This window comes from Taurulus bubalis (assembly GCF_910589615.1).
Source record: "Taurulus bubalis genome assembly, chromosome: 10".
Classification (NCBI taxonomy): domain Eukaryota; kingdom Metazoa; phylum Chordata; class Actinopteri; order Perciformes; family Cottidae; genus Taurulus; species Taurulus bubalis.
This window is the reverse complement of record NC_136598.1, coordinates 27,847,773-27,864,632: the sequence shown is the minus strand read 5'-3', so window position 1 is coordinate 27,864,632 and position 16,860 is coordinate 27,847,773. Positions and strand designations below refer to the sequence as shown.

Below are 16,860 nucleotides of genomic sequence, written 5' to 3'. Positions count from 1 at the left end.
TACGCGCTGTGTAGTACTAGTACTTGTATGCGCTGTGTAGTACTAGTACCTCGTAGTATTGAACACGTGTCTGTTGGGAAATCTCTGATGTCGCAACAAGGAGGAGGAGCGATACCGGAATACACGCAGTACTTCCTACATGTACAAATACTTCTTCCTCTGGCTCCTACGGCGGCTCATCAGAGGCTTTTTTTAATTGTTTAATTAGTGGCTTTAATTAACCACGTGACCCCCCCCCCCCCCCCCCCTCCACCCCACCCGGCCCGCCGGGACGCTCAGCTGGATAACGCGGACCGTCCGACCCGACCGGGAGACCGGGTCCTCCAGCCGGATCCATGTAAGTCCTCCCGGCTCTCGTGCATTACATGCGGCGCGGCGCTGCTGGTCCAGGTGACGCTGCTGGTCCAGGTGGTCCAGGGTCCAGGTGGTCCAGGGTCCAGGTGGTCCTTTGGTGGTTGTGTCCGGGACGCTGTGACCACAGACACGCGTCCGTGGTCATGACGTCATGTCCGCTGCAGGTCGGCTCGCTCACATTCCTGCAGCTTAAACAACAGAAATACAACTTTAGTGAACCCGTCCGGTCCGCTGGTCCGGTCCGCTGGTCCGGTCCGCTGGTCCGGTCCGCTGGTCCGGTCCGCTGGTCCGGTCCGCTGGTCCGGTCCGCTGGTCCGGTCCGAGCCTCTTGGACCTCATGTTGTTGTTGTTTGTTGAAGCAACGGGTCGTTTCCTGATTGGTCGATGAGCCGAATGGACCACAAGACCTTTGTGGTTCTTAATGTCTTTTAAAATGTTTAAAATGTTGCGTTCAAGGTTTCAAAGGAGGGAGGAGTTTATAAATGATTTGTTTTGTGAACGGAGTCTGTGCTCTCATTGATCAGTCTGATAATCAGATTATCATCAATCACATCCGTTTGGGGAATCTGCAGAGATCAGCAGAAACACACTGCAGCCCACCTTCATCATCATCTTCATCTTCATCAGCATCATCTTCTTCATCATCTTCATCATCATCAGACATTGGCAGTTATTGAGAGATTCAGTTCTAATCATCAGATTTCTGTTTTTAATTAAAACCAGAAATACAACTGACACCTAGCAGACAAATGTTCTTCATCATCCTCATCATCACATAAAGTAACACGTCATCCTTCAGTTGATCAAACATTCATCATCACATTAAGGAACACTTCATCCTTCAGTTTATCACTAACATTCATCAACAACACATAAAGGAACACTTCATCCTTCAGTTTATCACTAACATTCATCATCAACACATAAAGGAACACTTCATCCTTCAGTTTATCACTAACATTCATCATCAACACATAAAGGAACACTTCATCCTTCAGTTTATCACTAACATTCATCATCACATAAAGGAACACTTCATCCTTCAGTTGATCACTAACATTCATCATCACATAAAGGAACACTTCATCCTTCAGTTGATCAAACATTCATCATCACATAAAGTAACACTTCATCCTTCAGTTTATCGCTAACATTCATCATCACATAAAGTAACACTTCATCCTTCAGTTTATCACAAACATTCATCATCAACACATAAAGGAACACTTCATCCTTCAGTTTATCACTAACATTCATCATCACATAAAGGAACACTTCATCCTTCAGTTTATCACTAACATTCATCATCAACACATAAAGGAACACTTCATCCTTCAGTTGATCACTAACATTCATCATCACATAAAGGAACACTTCATCCTTCAGTTTATCACTAACATTCATCATCACATAAAGGAACACTTCATCCTTCAGTTTATCACTAACATTCATCATCAACACATAAAGTAACACTTCATCCTTCAGTTGATCACACACATTCATCACATAAAGGAACACTTCATCCTTCAGTTGATCAAACATTCATCATCACATAAAGTAACACTTCATCCTTCAGTTTATCGCTAACATTCATCATCACATAAAGTAACACTTCATCCTTCAGTTTATCACAAACATTCATCATCAACACATAAAGGAACACTTCATCCTTCAGTTTATCATAAACATTCATCATCACATAAATGAACACTTCATCCTTCAGTTCATCACTAACATTCATCATCAACACATAAAGTAACGCTTCATCCTTCAGTTTATTACTAACATTCATCATCAACACATAAATGAACACTTCATCCTTCAGTTCATCACTAACCTTCATCATCAACACATAAAGGAACACTTCATCCTTCAGTTTATCACTAACCTTCATCATCAACACAAAGAAACACTTCATCCTTCAGTTTATCACTAACATTCATCAACACATGAAGAAACACTTCATCCTTCAGTTTATCACTAACATTCATCATCACATAAAGAAACATTTCATCCTTCAGTTTATCACTAACATTCATCATCAACACATAAAGGAACACTTCATCCTTCAGTTTATCACTAACATTCATCATCAACACATAAAGGAACACTTCATCCTTCAGTTTATCACTAACATTCATCAACACATAAAGGAACACTTCATCCTTCAGTTTATCACTAACATTCATCAACACATAAAGGAACACTTCATCCTTCAGTTTATCACTAACATTCATCATCAACACATAAAGGAACACTTCATCCTTCAGTTTATCACTAACATTCATCAACACATAAAGGAACACTTCATCCTTCAGTTTATCGCTAACATTCATCAACACATAAAGAAACACTTCATCCTTCAGTTTATCATAAACATTCATCATCAACACATAAAGGAACACTTCATCCTTCAGTTTATCATAAACATTCATCATCAACACATAAAGAAACATTTCATCCTTCAGTTTAGCGCTAACATTTATCAACACATAAAGGAACACTTCATCCTTCAGTTTAGCGCTAACATTTATCAACACATAAAGGAACACTTCATCCTTCAGTTTATCGCTAACATTCATCATCACATATAGGAACACTTCATCCTTCAGTTTATCGCTAACATTCATCATCACATGTTCTTTTACTTCTTTCTGTAGCTGAAGAAGGGTAATTAGGTCAGTTTGATCTAATCTAAACGAACAGGAAGTGCAGCTGTAACTCGCTGTCTTGCGTTCTCATGAACCGCTTCGATAAACAGACGCAGGTCTGCAGATATGACGTTCTTGATCATCGGACCAGCTGATTGGTTCTCGTGTCCAGCCTGCAGGTTGTTGATTCATGCTGTCATCATGAGAGGGGGCGGGTCCTGAACCCCCACAGACATCCAGGCCGCCTCCTGGTTTATCAATAAATCTTCACAGGATGTCAGTGAGTCAGCAGGAAGCTGTCACAACCCGCAGAAATAAAAGTGTTTGAGAGTTTCTGCAGTTTAGCAGGAAAATATGTTGTTATATAACAGAGACGATCTTCATCACCTCCTAATACCTTTTGATACCTCTTAATACCTCCTAATACCTCTTAATACCTCCTACTACCTCTTGATACCTCTTAATACCTCCTAATACCTCTTAATACCTCCTAATACCTCTTGATACCTCTTAATACCTCCTACTACCTTTTAATACCTCTTAATACCTCCTAATACCTCTTAATACCTCCTAATACCTCTTGATACCTCTTAATACCTCCTAATACCTCTTAATACCTCCTACTACCTCTTAATACCTCCTAATACCTCTTGATACCTCTTAATACCTCTTACTACCTTTTAATACCTCTTAATACCTCCTAATACCTCTTAATACCTCCTACTACCTCGTAATACCTCCTAATACCTCTTGATACCTCTTAATACCTCCTACTACTTTTTAATACCTCTTAATACCTCCTAATACCTCTTAATACCTCCTACTACCTCTTAATACCTCCTAATACCTCTTAATACCTCTTAGTACCTCTTAATACCTCCTACTACCTCTTAATACCTCCTTTATACCTCTTAATACCTCTTAATACCTCCTAATACCTCTTAATACCTCCTACTACCTTTTAATACCTCTTAATACCTCTTGATACCTCTTAATACTTCCTACTACCTTTTAATACCTCTTAATACCTCCTAATACCTCTTAATGCCTCCTACTACCTCTTAATACCTCCTAATACCTCTTGATACCTCTTAATACCTCCTACTACCTTTTAATACCTCTTAATACCTCCTACTACCTTTTAATACCTCTTAATACCTCCTACTACCTTTTAATACCTCTTAATACCTCCTAATACCTCTTAATACCTCCTACTACCTCTTAATACCTCCTAATACCTCTTAATACCTCTTAATACCTCTTAGTACCTCTTAATACCTCCTACTACCTCTTAATACCTCCTAATACCTCTTAATACCTCCTAATACCTATTAATACCTCCTAATATGTCCTAATACATTCTAATATCTCTTAATACCTCCTAATATCTATTAATACCTCCTAATATCTCAGAATACCTCTTAATACTTCCTAATACCTCCTAAAACCTCTTAATACCTCCTAATACCCCGTAGTATTTCTTAATACCTCCTAATACCTCCAAATATTTCTTAATACCTCCTAATATCATGAATAAAAACCTTTCTAATAAGACGTTGTCTCTCTGCAGGGAGTCCTTCATCTTCGTCTTCACCCTCCTTTTCCTCCTGGTCGTGGTGGGCGGGACTCCAGCGGCTGTCAGTCACTCAGGTGACTTGTCAGGTACGTGACAACCGGCTCGTGATTGGAGCTCGTTAGAGGAACCAATCACTGACTCCGCCTCCGGCTGGAGGGAACCAGTTCTGCTTTCACCATTTAACATTATTATAAAAACCTCTTTATAAATATAAATATAACATCTTCATAACAATATAACAATATGAACGTTATATATAATATACTATATGATAGTATAAAAACGTTATATATATAATATATATTTTTATAATTATTATTATTATATATATTTTTTTATTTATAAATAAATATATATTTTTTAAATATATGAATACATATATATAAATAAATACATATTTACACAGCTCTGTGTTGAGCTCAGAGATTTTATGTATATATATATATACATAAGATCTCTGAGCTCTACAGTAGAGGGTCAATAGAAGAGGATATATATATATATATATATATATATATATATATATATATATATATATATATTGAAGAAGAGGGTCATTAGAAGAGGAGCTCTCCCTTGGGGACGAGGAGCAGAGAGGAAGGTCGTTTGTAACGCTGTCTGAGGATGAAATGGAACTGATCCCACAACACGCTGCTGAGAGCACCGAGTGCATGTTCCATTAATATGTTCCATAATAACACATGGTTCCATTAATATGTTCCATAATAACACATGGTTCCATTAATATGTTCCATAATAACACATGGTTCCATTAATATGTTCCATAACAACACATGGTTCAAGACTCATGATTCAAAGCCTCATCATAACAATTATACAATAATAACCCACGTTTTGAGTATGTTAACTAAGATGAAATAATACGTGTGTGTGTGTGTGTGTGTGTGTGAGTGTGTGATTGACCTGTCAGCTTTTCCTGCCTAGAGTATTAGTCTTTCTATTAAAACCTCCTCCATCTCCTCCTCCCTCACCACACACACACACACACACACACACACACACACACACACACACACACACACACACACACACACACACACACCTCACACGGTGCAGAGAGCCTCCATTAATTCAGTGTTCTGGATCACGTTGGGTTTTTAAACTGAGGCTCTGGACCCAAAGCCGGCAGCTGGTCCTCAGTTTAGGTCGTCAGTTTACTAATTAATGAATAAATAATAATAATAATAATAATAATAATAATAATAATTATAATAATAAATGAGTTTCTTGCACACATATCAGAAGAAAACTTTATATTAAATATAAAAAATGCAATTCTCTGCGTCTACAAGGGCATAGCACCTCATTTACTAACCTTGAGCTAACTAACTAGCTAATTAGCTAGCTAACTAACTAACTTGCTAGCTAGCTAAAGAACTTGCTAGCTAGCTAACGAACTAGCTAACGAACTAACTAGCTAGCTAGCTAGCTAGCTAGCTAACTATTAGAGTTGGAGGTATACGGGAAACCCAACAGGAAGTCGGACATTTTTAATTTTAGGGTGCTTTGCTAGCAAGTCGTTAATATGAATCAAAGCTCTCGTCATTAAATTCAGCATTTAACTAATGATTATTTCAACATGTATTCATCTGATGATTATCTATTGTTAATATTTAGTTTATAAAGGCTTGAGCTCTGGTCCAGTCCCACATAGAGGGCTGGACCGGTGATGCTGAGACCAGGTAAACCGGTTCACGGTCCTGAATGTGGACCCGTCCCCTCAGAGCCCATGTGTCACGACTGGGGGGAGTCCAGCGAGGCGGCGGTCTCGGTGCTGGAGGGCGAGGCCGGCTGGCTGCCCTGTCCTCTCTTCTCTCACCCCTCCGTCTACAACTACACCTCCACCCAGAGCGCCGGACACAGCCTCGTCTGGTACCGGCTCCCCGAGGGCCAGGACCTGGAGCAGCCGGTCCGGTACAGGTGAGTTCTGATCGGCCCTTATGGCAGAGTCTCCAGAGGCAGAACCACAGACTTCTATACAGCCAGAGGAGTCGCCCCTTGGTTCTTTCAGGAGAAAGAATGCAGCTTTAACACATGACGCTTTAAGAACCGGAGGTCTCCTCTCCGTCTCCATGACGACCAGCAGTCTTCATCAGTCACACTAACTGAATGATGAAGAGCAGCGTAACGATTTCCCTTCCAGACAGATGGATGGTGTTCTGGAGGCTCGAGCGGCTCGATCAGTTCAGATGACATTAGTTCTAATGGGATCTGGTTTAATCTGGTCCAGGGTCTAACGTGGTTCTCGTCCTCAGCTGGCGGATCAGCAGAGACAACGAGCGCCTGTGGCTGCAGCCGGCCGCGGCCAACGACACGGGACAGTACATCTGTATGCTGAGGTGGGTTCCTCTTCCTCATCCTCCTCCTCCTCCTCCTCCTCCTCTGAGGTGGGTTCAGGACCAGTAAGAGGCTCCAGACCTGATCCGCCGTTCTCGGCTCACATTAATCAGCTCAAAGCTCCCTGAGGACCCGGCAGCTGGCGGCGGTCCAGATGTGACGGCGTGAGGCCTGCAGGTCTCAGAGCTGGGGGGGCGAGGGCTTTGGTCTCTGCAGGACCCTCTGGGGACCTGATGCAGACCCTCTGGGGACCTGATGCAGACCCTCTGGGGACCTGATGCAGACCCTCTGGGGACCTGATGCAGACCCTCTGGGGACCTGATGCAGACCCTCTGGGGACCTGATGCAGCACAATGTGTATCTGCAGTCGGCCAGAGAGCTGCAGAGTCACGTGACCTCTTCTCTGTCTCTCGTCACATGACTTTAATTTATTCCGCAGAAGAAGAAGGGCTCTGATGCTCGTGTAGACTAACCGTTCTTTCAGCTCGCTGTGCTCTACTTCCTGTGTGGTCGGAGGTCACTTCCTGCTTCCTGTTTAATGAACATGGCGTCTTTGCTCTGTGGTTCTTCGTCCTACATGTTGGTTTCCTCTGTCCTAGTTGACTCCTTGTCCTTGTCTCCTCAGCAACTCGTCATCCTACAAGTTGGTTTCCTCTGTCCTAGTTGACTCCTTGTCTCCTCAGCAACTCGTCGTCATACATGTTGGTTTCCTCTGTCCTAGTTGTTTCCTTGTCCTTGTCTCCTCAGCAACTCGTCATCCTACATGTTGGTTTCCTCTGTCCTAGTTGACTCCTTGTCCTTGTCTCCTCAGCAACTCGTCGTCCTACATGTTGGTTTCCTAGTTGACTCCTTGTCTCCTCAGCAACTCGTCGTCATACATGTTGGTTTCCTCTGTCCTAGTTGTTTCCTTGTCCTTGTCTCCTCAGCAACTCGTCGTCATACATGTTGGTTTCCTCTGTCCTAGTTGTTTCCTTGTCCTTGTCTCCTCAGCAACTCGTCGTCCTACATGTTGGTTTCCTCTGTCCTAGTTGACTCCTTGGCCTTGTCTCCTCAGCAACTTGTCATCCTACAAGTTGGTTTCCTCTGTCCTAGTTGACTCCTTTTCTCCTCAGCAACTCGTCGTCCTACATGTTGGTTTCCTCTGTCCTAGTTGACTCCTTGTCTCCTCAGCAACTCGTCGTCCTACATGTTGGTTTCCTCTGTCCTAGTTGACTCCTTGTTCTTGTCTCCTCAGCAACTCGTCGTCCTACAAGTTGGTTTCCTCTGTCCTAGTTGACTCCTTGTCCTTGTCTCCTCAGCAACTTGTCGTCCTACATGTTGGTTTCCTCTGTCCTAGTTGACTCCTTATCCTTGTCTCCTCAGCAACTCGTCGTCCTGCAGTAAGATCGCCGTGCGTCTGACGGTCCTTCGTCCTGACGAGGTCGTCCTCTCCAGCGACTGCGAGCCTCGGGTCGCGGTGCCGGCCTTCAATGCCACCGTGCCGTTCCAGTCGGGGGCCTTCCTGGACTGTCCCGACCTGCAGGAGGCACGCAAGATGGCCGGCGAGGAGACGAGTGTTACCTGGTCCTATGTGAGACGCACCTAAAGCTGAGACACGCTGGACAGGAGACGACGTCCTGTCTGTCTCTCTCTGACCTGTCTCTCTCCCTGTCTGTCTCTCAGATGTGTGGCCGGTACCCGTTGGGGATCTACCGTGAGCAGCAAGGAGACCGTCTCCAGATCCACGTGATGATTGGTCCGTACCAGGGTCTCTACTTCTGCAGGGTCCAGTTCAAGAGGTCTGGCCGAGTGCTGCACTTCACCAGGAGCGTCAACGTCAGCGCCGTCTGTGAGCTACAATACTACTGACAATACTACTACTACTACTGCTACTACTGACAATACTACTACTACTACTACTACTACTACTACTACTGACAATGCTACTACTACTACTGCTACTACTGACAATACTACTACTACTACTACTGCTCTACTACTACTGCTACTACTACTACTACTGCTCTACTACTACTGCTACTAATGACAATACTACTACTACTACTACTACTGTTCAGACATTAACCAATGTAACTCTGTTTTATTCTCTCAGCTGCAATTTCTACATCCAAACTACCTACCATCCTCTTCCTGACAGCAGATCCTGTCAAAGCGAGTAAGTGGACAGCAGTGTCCCACACGATGGGACACCTGACTGCCTTCTACACTACAGGGACACCTGACTGCTTTCTACACTACAGGGACACCTGACTGCCTTCTACACTACGGGGACACCTGACTGCCCCCTACACTACGGGGACACCTGACTGCTTTCTACACTACAGGGACACCTGACTGCCTTCTACACTATGGGGACACCTGCCTGCTTTCTACACTACAGGGACACCTGACTGCCTTCTACACTATGGGGACACCTGACTGCTTTCTACACTACAGGGACACCTGACTGCTTTCTACACTACAGGGACACCTGACTGCCTTCTACACTACGGGGACACCTGACTGCCTCCTACACTACGGGGACACCTGACTGCCCCCTACACTACGGGGACACCTGACTGCCTCCTACACTATGGGGACACCTGACTGCCTCCTACACTACGGGGACACCTGACTGCTTTCTACACTACAGGGACACCTGACTGCCCCCTACATTACGGGGACACCTGACTGTCCCCTACACTACGGGGACACTTGACTGCTTTCTACACTACAGGGACACCTTACTGCTTTCTACACTACGGGGACACCTGACTGCCTTATACACTACGGGGACAGCTGACTGAAGGGTCACAATCTGAATTACAAAATGAGAAAAAAGAAGATCCTTTCAGAGGACAGTTTTTTTATCTCGTCCTTTAGAGTGAAAACCACACATCCTTAGATGTTTTGATGATGAATGTGTTGAGAAAATCCTCCTATAAACTCTTTAAAAAGCATCGTCACAAAGCTGAATACAGGCTGTTTGTTCTTTGTAGAGATGAGTAGTATCTACATAAAGCGGCTCATCTGCCAACAACTGCTTTTAAATAGTTTTTTCTGCGAGCAGCTCGGAGGAGGTTCAACATTCACATAGTTAATTGTCCGTAGAGTATTATTGGAGGCTGCAGGAGCACATCCAATAAAACAAAACAAGACACACTGGTCATGTACAGACCCACGTCATCAAACACACAGCACATGTATTATTGCATCAGATGTATGGGGCGCTTTACATGCTTCAGCATGAAGTGGAATAAAACAACAAGCAGTAAACTCTGAAATACAGAAAAACATGTTTTTCGTGCTCAGACTCGTCTTCACCGTATGATGCTTTTTTCTGATTATGACGTTGAACGTTTAAGACTTAAATATGACGTATTTCATCTTTAAAAAAACAGAAAGAGACACTAGACAACCACAAAGAGACACTAGACAACCACAAAGAGACACTAGACAACCACAAAGTGACACAAGACAACCACAAAGAGACACACGACAACCACAAAGAGACACAAGACAACCACAGAGAGACACACGACAATCACAAAGACACAAGACAACCACAAAGAGACACTAGACAATCACAAAGACACACACGACAACCACAGAGAGACACTAGACAACCACAAAGAGACACACGACAACCACAAAGAGACACTAGACAATCACAAAGACACACACGACAACCACAAAGAGACACTAGACAATCACAAAGACACACACGACAACCACAAAGAGACACAAGACAACCACAAAGAGACACAAGACAACCACAGAGAGACACAAGACAACCACAAAGAGACACAAGACAACCACAGAGAGACACACGACAACCACAAAGACACAAGACAACCACAAAGAGACACTAGACAATCACAAAGACACACACGACAACCACAGAGAGACACTAGACAACCACAAAGAGACACACGACAACCACAAAGAGACACTAGACAATCACAAAGACACACACGACAACCACAAAGAGACACAAGACAACCACAAAGAGACACACGACAACCACAGATATTGGTTTGTTTGAGCCATAATAATAAACTACAGCATGTGTGTTGGTCTTCTTGTAATGAGACTAAATATATCCTCGTGGCATGATGTTTCATTCGCGTTTTCTTCCTCTCAGACACGGAGGTCACTCTGTCGTGCCGAGCTTTGTTCCCGCACCTGAACTCTTCCTGGGAGTTCTGGTGGACGGTTGATGGGAAGACGCTGGACAAACTGGGCGACCAGCATCGCTTCTCCAAAACAGACAGGTGGAAGCAAATATATGAAATCTGTTCTCTGAATATGAAGTCTTAGTACATAAATGTAGCCGTTCCCGAGCTTTTCCCTGTTGGGAAGGAGTTACGATTGTCAAGAACAAGTTCTGAGCTCAGCAGTCCAACATAGTGTGTGTTTGTTTGCAGTCGGGAGAGCGACACTTACGGGGACCGGGTTGAGGAGAGCAGGCTGGTGATCAAGGACTTCCAGTCTGGAGACCTGGACCGGGAGTACAACTGCTCAGTGAGGAACGGCCGGGGGTTCGAAACCCGCAGAGCTCTTCTGCTGAAGGAGAAGGGTGAGCGAGGTTTTAACCTCCCGTATTTTGGTTTATCTTTGTGATGAACAATTCTACTTTGACATCTTTTTGATCAACGGAACTCTTCCTGCTGAAGTTTCACTTTAAAAGCTCAACAGGTAGGACGAGTGATCAGAAGCTGCTGTAAAGCTTTTATTGTGAAGTTTCAGCAGGAAGTGTTGCGTTTCCATCCATATGTTCAAATGCACATTTTGAATTTGTGGAAACTGGTCATTCCAAAAAACTGTTGATTTATATATATATATATATATATATATATATATATACACTGATATTTACTCAACTCTCCTGGGTGGAAACAAGACTTGCATGAACACTACCACTCAACAAAGGTCAGACTATTAAATAACTATTTTAATTATCAATAAACAGATACTAGTTAAAAAAGTTGTTTTTGCAGCTCTTGACTACAGAAATAAATCATGTTGTAAATGGATTTCAGTAACTTTAAACTTTCAGTAACTTTAAACTTTCAGTAACTTTAAACTTTCAGTAACTTTAAACTTGATGTAACTTTAAACTTGATGTAACTTTCTGACAGTAAAGAGTTTGTAAAAGAATCCTCTACGACTAAACTCAAGGCGGAGCTAAAGATCGTAGAACTCGAGTTATTTCTGTAACTACCAACAACAACAACAACAAAAAGAGATCATAGCTGTTATTAACGTAGTCTGTGTCTTCTTATTTCCATTATTTGCATAAATCTGAACTCTGAATCATCAATAAGAGGAAACTTTGAGGCCGGACATTACACTTTGGGTGCGCTTGTTTCGCGTCAGACTCGCTGCCGTCCGTGGAGCTGGGATGTGGTCTGGGCGTGACCCTGGTCCTGATGCTGGTCCTCTTCGTGGTCTACCACGTCTTCTGGCTGGAGCTGCTGCTGCTCTACCGGTCCTGGTTCGGCACCGACGAGCGGCACACGGGTGAGCGGGTTGTTGGTTCCAGCTCCTTTCATCTGGGCGGGTTGTGAACCGTCAACAGGTAGAGGGGCGGAGTCAGAACGATGCAGCTCTGGCTCCGCCCCTCCAGCGCGTCAGGAGTTACGTCCCAGGACGGAATTATGTTCACATGATGAAGTTAAACATGTATTATGTTTATGATGAAGCTTTGTGTCTCCTGCCTTTAGATTATTAACCAGATTCATTTGTATTATTATTATTATCATCATTATTATTGTTATTGTTATTATTATCATTATTATTGTCTGAACGAGTCTGAAGAGTTCATGTCAGAGCTCTAACAACACTTCCTCTAATCAATTCTGTGTGTGTGTGTGTGTGTGTGCGTGTGTGTGTGTGTGTGTAGATGATAAGCAGTATGATGTGTACATCTCCTATGCCAGGAGCAGTGAGGAGGAACACTTCGTTCTCTTCACTCTTCGCAGCGTTCTGGAGAACGAGCTCGGGTTCTCCGTCTGCATCTTCGACCGAGACAGTCTGCCGGGAGGAAGTGAGTACACAGATACTGCAGAATAAATACATATATATGTATATATGCACAGGAACAGTGGTACTGCAGTACAATAAAGTCTTAGGCTACACCTACTGGCAGTAGTTGTACATGCTACTAGTACTAATGGTAGGATTCCTGGTACTGGTAATACTACAACACCTGATAACACTTTTCTACTACTACTTCTTGTACTACAACTACTTCTACTACTACTACTACTTCTACTACTTCTACTACTTCTACTACTACTACTACTACTTCTACTACTTCTACTACTACTACTACTACTACTACTTCTACTACTTCTACTACTACTACTACTATTACTACTTCTACTACTACTACTACTACTACTTCTTCTACTACTACTACTACTTCTTCTACTACTACAACTACTACTTCTACTACTACTTCTTCAGCTATTTTCTCACTGTATTGTTTTTCACAAATACACTACATGTATTATAATTATTTTTTCCTATCAGTTTATTTTCTCATTGACCAGCTCCTGTCTTCCTCTGTTGCTCTGCCTTCATCCTGCAGCGCTGCTTTCATGCAGCTGAGTTTTAAATAGTTTCATCCAATCACATTTCTCTACCGTGTCTCTATGGGAGAAAAGCAGTTTAAGCCTTTACAGATTAAAGTACAGAGAGGACGCTGTGGTTGATTGTCATGAACTTCAACCAATCAGATCTTTAGTTTCACAAGCTTGGCGGATTCTTTGACAAATGCAAAATGGCGTGGACGTGTGATTGGTCAGTGGACCAGCGTGACCATTAACATGCGCTGTGATTGGTCAGTGGGGCAGCGTGACTTCTCTCAACCAAAGAAGGAGAAGAACCTAGAAGCTAGAATCTCAGGCTGAAGTCTGAGAAACGGACTTGCTGGTGGATTTACTGATTTCCAGAGGGTTACAGAGGGTTATGAGCATCTGGTGAGTAAACTGCTGGTTGTGTTACTGTTTTTACATCTGCAGTCGTATGTAATCATGAACAAGCCACAGCGCTGTTGCTGCTGCTGGTCCCGCCTCTCCTCTCACGGTGCAGCAGCAGCTGGAGATGTCTTGTGTGTGCAGTGTTTTAGTGAGGCAGTTTTGTTGGATTGTTTTGTTATAACTAAATGTGACTGGTTGTTGTTTGGACAACATGCATTGTCCGTTAATGACGCAGCAGCCCGACGGGGTTGGGCTGGTGGGTCAGCCGGGATGCACAGCATCACCGAGGCGAGGTCGGAGGCATCCGACGAGAAGCGCTGCGTCATTGCACATTGCTCTACAGAGTGGTCGGCGTGCATTGAGTGGGCCGCTCTGTTTTTTTTTCTTCAGTCCGCCCCTGATGTGGACTACACGGCACTGAAGGCCTAGGTCGAAAACGCACGGCCCGCCACTGCTATACTACTACCTCTGCCACTTACTGCTAGTATTCCTGCTAGTACTCTTGCTACTTCTACTACAGCTGTGTTGCTGTTACTTTTATTACCTCTTTAATTATTATTTTTACACAGTACACAAACTCCTCATCTCTCTCCTCCCCCTTAACACTTCTCTTCCTCCCCTCCCTCCCACCTCCCTCCCTCCTAACACTCCTCTTCCTCCCCTCCCTCCTCCTTAACGCTCCTCTTCCTCCCCCCAGCCATCACAGATGAGACTCTGGGCTTCGTGGCTCGCAGTCGGCGCCTCCTGGTGGTGCTGAGCCCCGGCTATGCGTCTCAGGGCTCCCAGGCGCTGCTGGAGCTGCAGGCGGGCCTCGACGGCATGGCGCTGGGCGGGCACCTGCGGGTGATCCTGGTCCAGTACAAGCCGGTCCGGCGGCAGGGCTGGGTCCGGGAGCTGAGGAGGGCCCGCGTGGCCCTGGCGCTGGTCCGCTGGCAGGGGGACGAGTCCAAGGAGCTCACGTCCCGCTTCTGGAAGCGGCTCCGGGTGGAGCTTCCTGTGAGGAGGGTCGGCCGGGGGGAGGAGCCGGAGAAGGGGGAGGAGCCGGAGAAGGGGGAGGAGGTGGGCCTGATGAGGATGCTCAGTCAGAACAGCACAAACTCCCAAACGGGCCTCATCAGCAACACCAGCAAGGACCCGCAGAAGGTCCTCAACTCTGCAGCGTAGATGAGGCGGGGATGGAACCCATGGAGGCAGTTCAGGTTCAGTTCAGTTCTGGTTCTAACCCGAGCCGAGGGGAACTAGAACCAACACAGTGCCTTCTTCCTTCTCAACCGTAGATGCCGTTTGGTTTTTCATTCATCATTGCCATGAATCACGTTTCATCTGATCACCTCGTTGTGTGTATATATATATATATATATATATATATATATATATATATATATATATATGCTAACGTAGCATGTTAGCATACATGACCATCTTGTGTTTCCTGGAGGCTGTAGAGACGTGAAAGTGAAAGATGGTTTTCTGTTTCCGTGATTCTTCACATGAGGTCATGGGTTCTTCCTCCAGGTTTCATAATAATCGTCTCAGTAGTTTTTATGTAATCCTGCAGACAAACACAATGTTTTTATAAACATGTTGATGCTAGAAGAAGGATTCATCCTCAGAGGACCACGAGTATTTACACATTTCATTGCATCTCTGGTCATTTTTTCACTCAATTCAACACAGTGAGACTTTTCTCAGAACTCCATCTAGTGGCTCAGAGATGGAACTGCGGTTTAATATTCAACACAGACGTGTACATTTTGTATATATATATATATATATATATATATATATATATATATATATATATATATATATATATACGTATATATACGTATATATATATATATATATATATATATATATATATATATATATATATATATATATATATATATATATATATATATATAGTTCCACAGCTGTAAAGTGTTCCACCCACCGAGGAGGAATTCATGTTCTGCAAAGTTTCAAATATTAGTATTAAAATGTATTTACAGAGTAAATCTTACTGAACTTACTTTAAAATGTTGGGATCTCTCTGAACTTTCTGTATTTTAGTTTCATTTTGTTACTGATCCACTTTTATTTGTTGAATATGTATAAGGTCCATATACAGTATAATAAGTGTATAAATGGCCCTTTAAAAAAAAGCTAAGCTATTAATTTTTCTTTTAATGGGAGAAAGCATCTGCACTTTGTCATTATTTACAGTATTTCATCTATTTTAATAAATGCATTGTCCATCTAATTGTTTGTCATCATTTATTTTAAAGTTTATTTTTTTACAATTATTATTTTCTCTCCAGAAGTCTAAAACTCATCAACTGTGTCGTTCACGTATAATTTTAAAATCTAAAAGTCAACCTAGCCGCTAGCAGCTACTTAATGCTAAGATTAGCATCCTGACGATAGCGTGCTAGCATATTAGCGTCAGTGGATCGCTAGCTTTGTTCAAGTGAAACAGCTGCTCTTCTTCACATGGAGGTCTATCCTCTGGGGAACCCAAACTGGTTTGTCCAACATTCACCAGTTAAGAGCTTCTTCAGCTGCAGCCCTGAAACCAGTTCATGAAGTTATGTCCCACGGTATGTGGAGGCTTTGTTTGGGGCCGTCATCTTACCAGGTACTTGGAGCCGTGAAGATGATGAAGATGATGAAGACGACGATGGATATTTTCTTTATGCCTCGAGCCTCACTGACTAAAGTAAACAAAGACAGATTGAGTTCCATCTTCAACTCACATATCGGCACGCTGGGATTGGTTGTTCCTCGTCACATGACAAAGTGACACGATGACAGCTCCCAGCTGTTCCTGACTTCCTGTTTGTCTTCCCAGCTGTTCCTGACTTCCTGTTTGTCTTCCCAGCTGTTCCTGACTTCCTGTTTGTCCTCCCAGCTTCCTGTCTGTCCTCCCACTGTTCCTGACTTCCTGTTTGTCCTCCCAGCTGTTCCTGACTTC

General features: G+C 43.5%; 1 protein-coding gene across 1 annotated transcript; it reads left to right on the top strand.

The window, feature by feature from the left end:
• The first annotated feature begins 259 nt into the window (after window positions 1-259).
• On the top strand, window positions 260-15,677 carry il1rap (interleukin 1 receptor accessory protein). Its single transcript, XM_079225283.1, has 12 exons — window positions 260-337; window positions 4,576-4,667; window positions 6,327-6,522; window positions 6,858-6,941; window positions 8,302-8,509; window positions 8,602-8,767; window positions 9,032-9,094; window positions 11,063-11,192; window positions 11,346-11,497; window positions 12,298-12,441; window positions 12,824-12,967; window positions 14,602-15,677. Coding segments are annotated over exons 1-12 (1,848 nt in total). The 5' UTR covers window positions 260-335; the 3' UTR covers window positions 15,069-15,677.
• Window positions 15,678-16,860: the final 1,183 nt, after the last annotated feature.

Excerpts from the sequence above, each read along its gene's own strand:
- il1rap (XM_079225283.1), top strand. Across the intron at positions 8,768-9,031 it reads CGTCAACGTCAGCGCCGTCT|CTGCAATTTCTACATCCAAA; the intron begins GTGAGCTACAAT and ends TTATTCTCTCAG. Across the intron at positions 11,193-11,345 it reads CGCTTCTCCAAAACAGACAG|TCGGGAGAGCGACACTTACG; the intron begins GTGGAAGCAAAT and ends GTTTGTTTGCAG.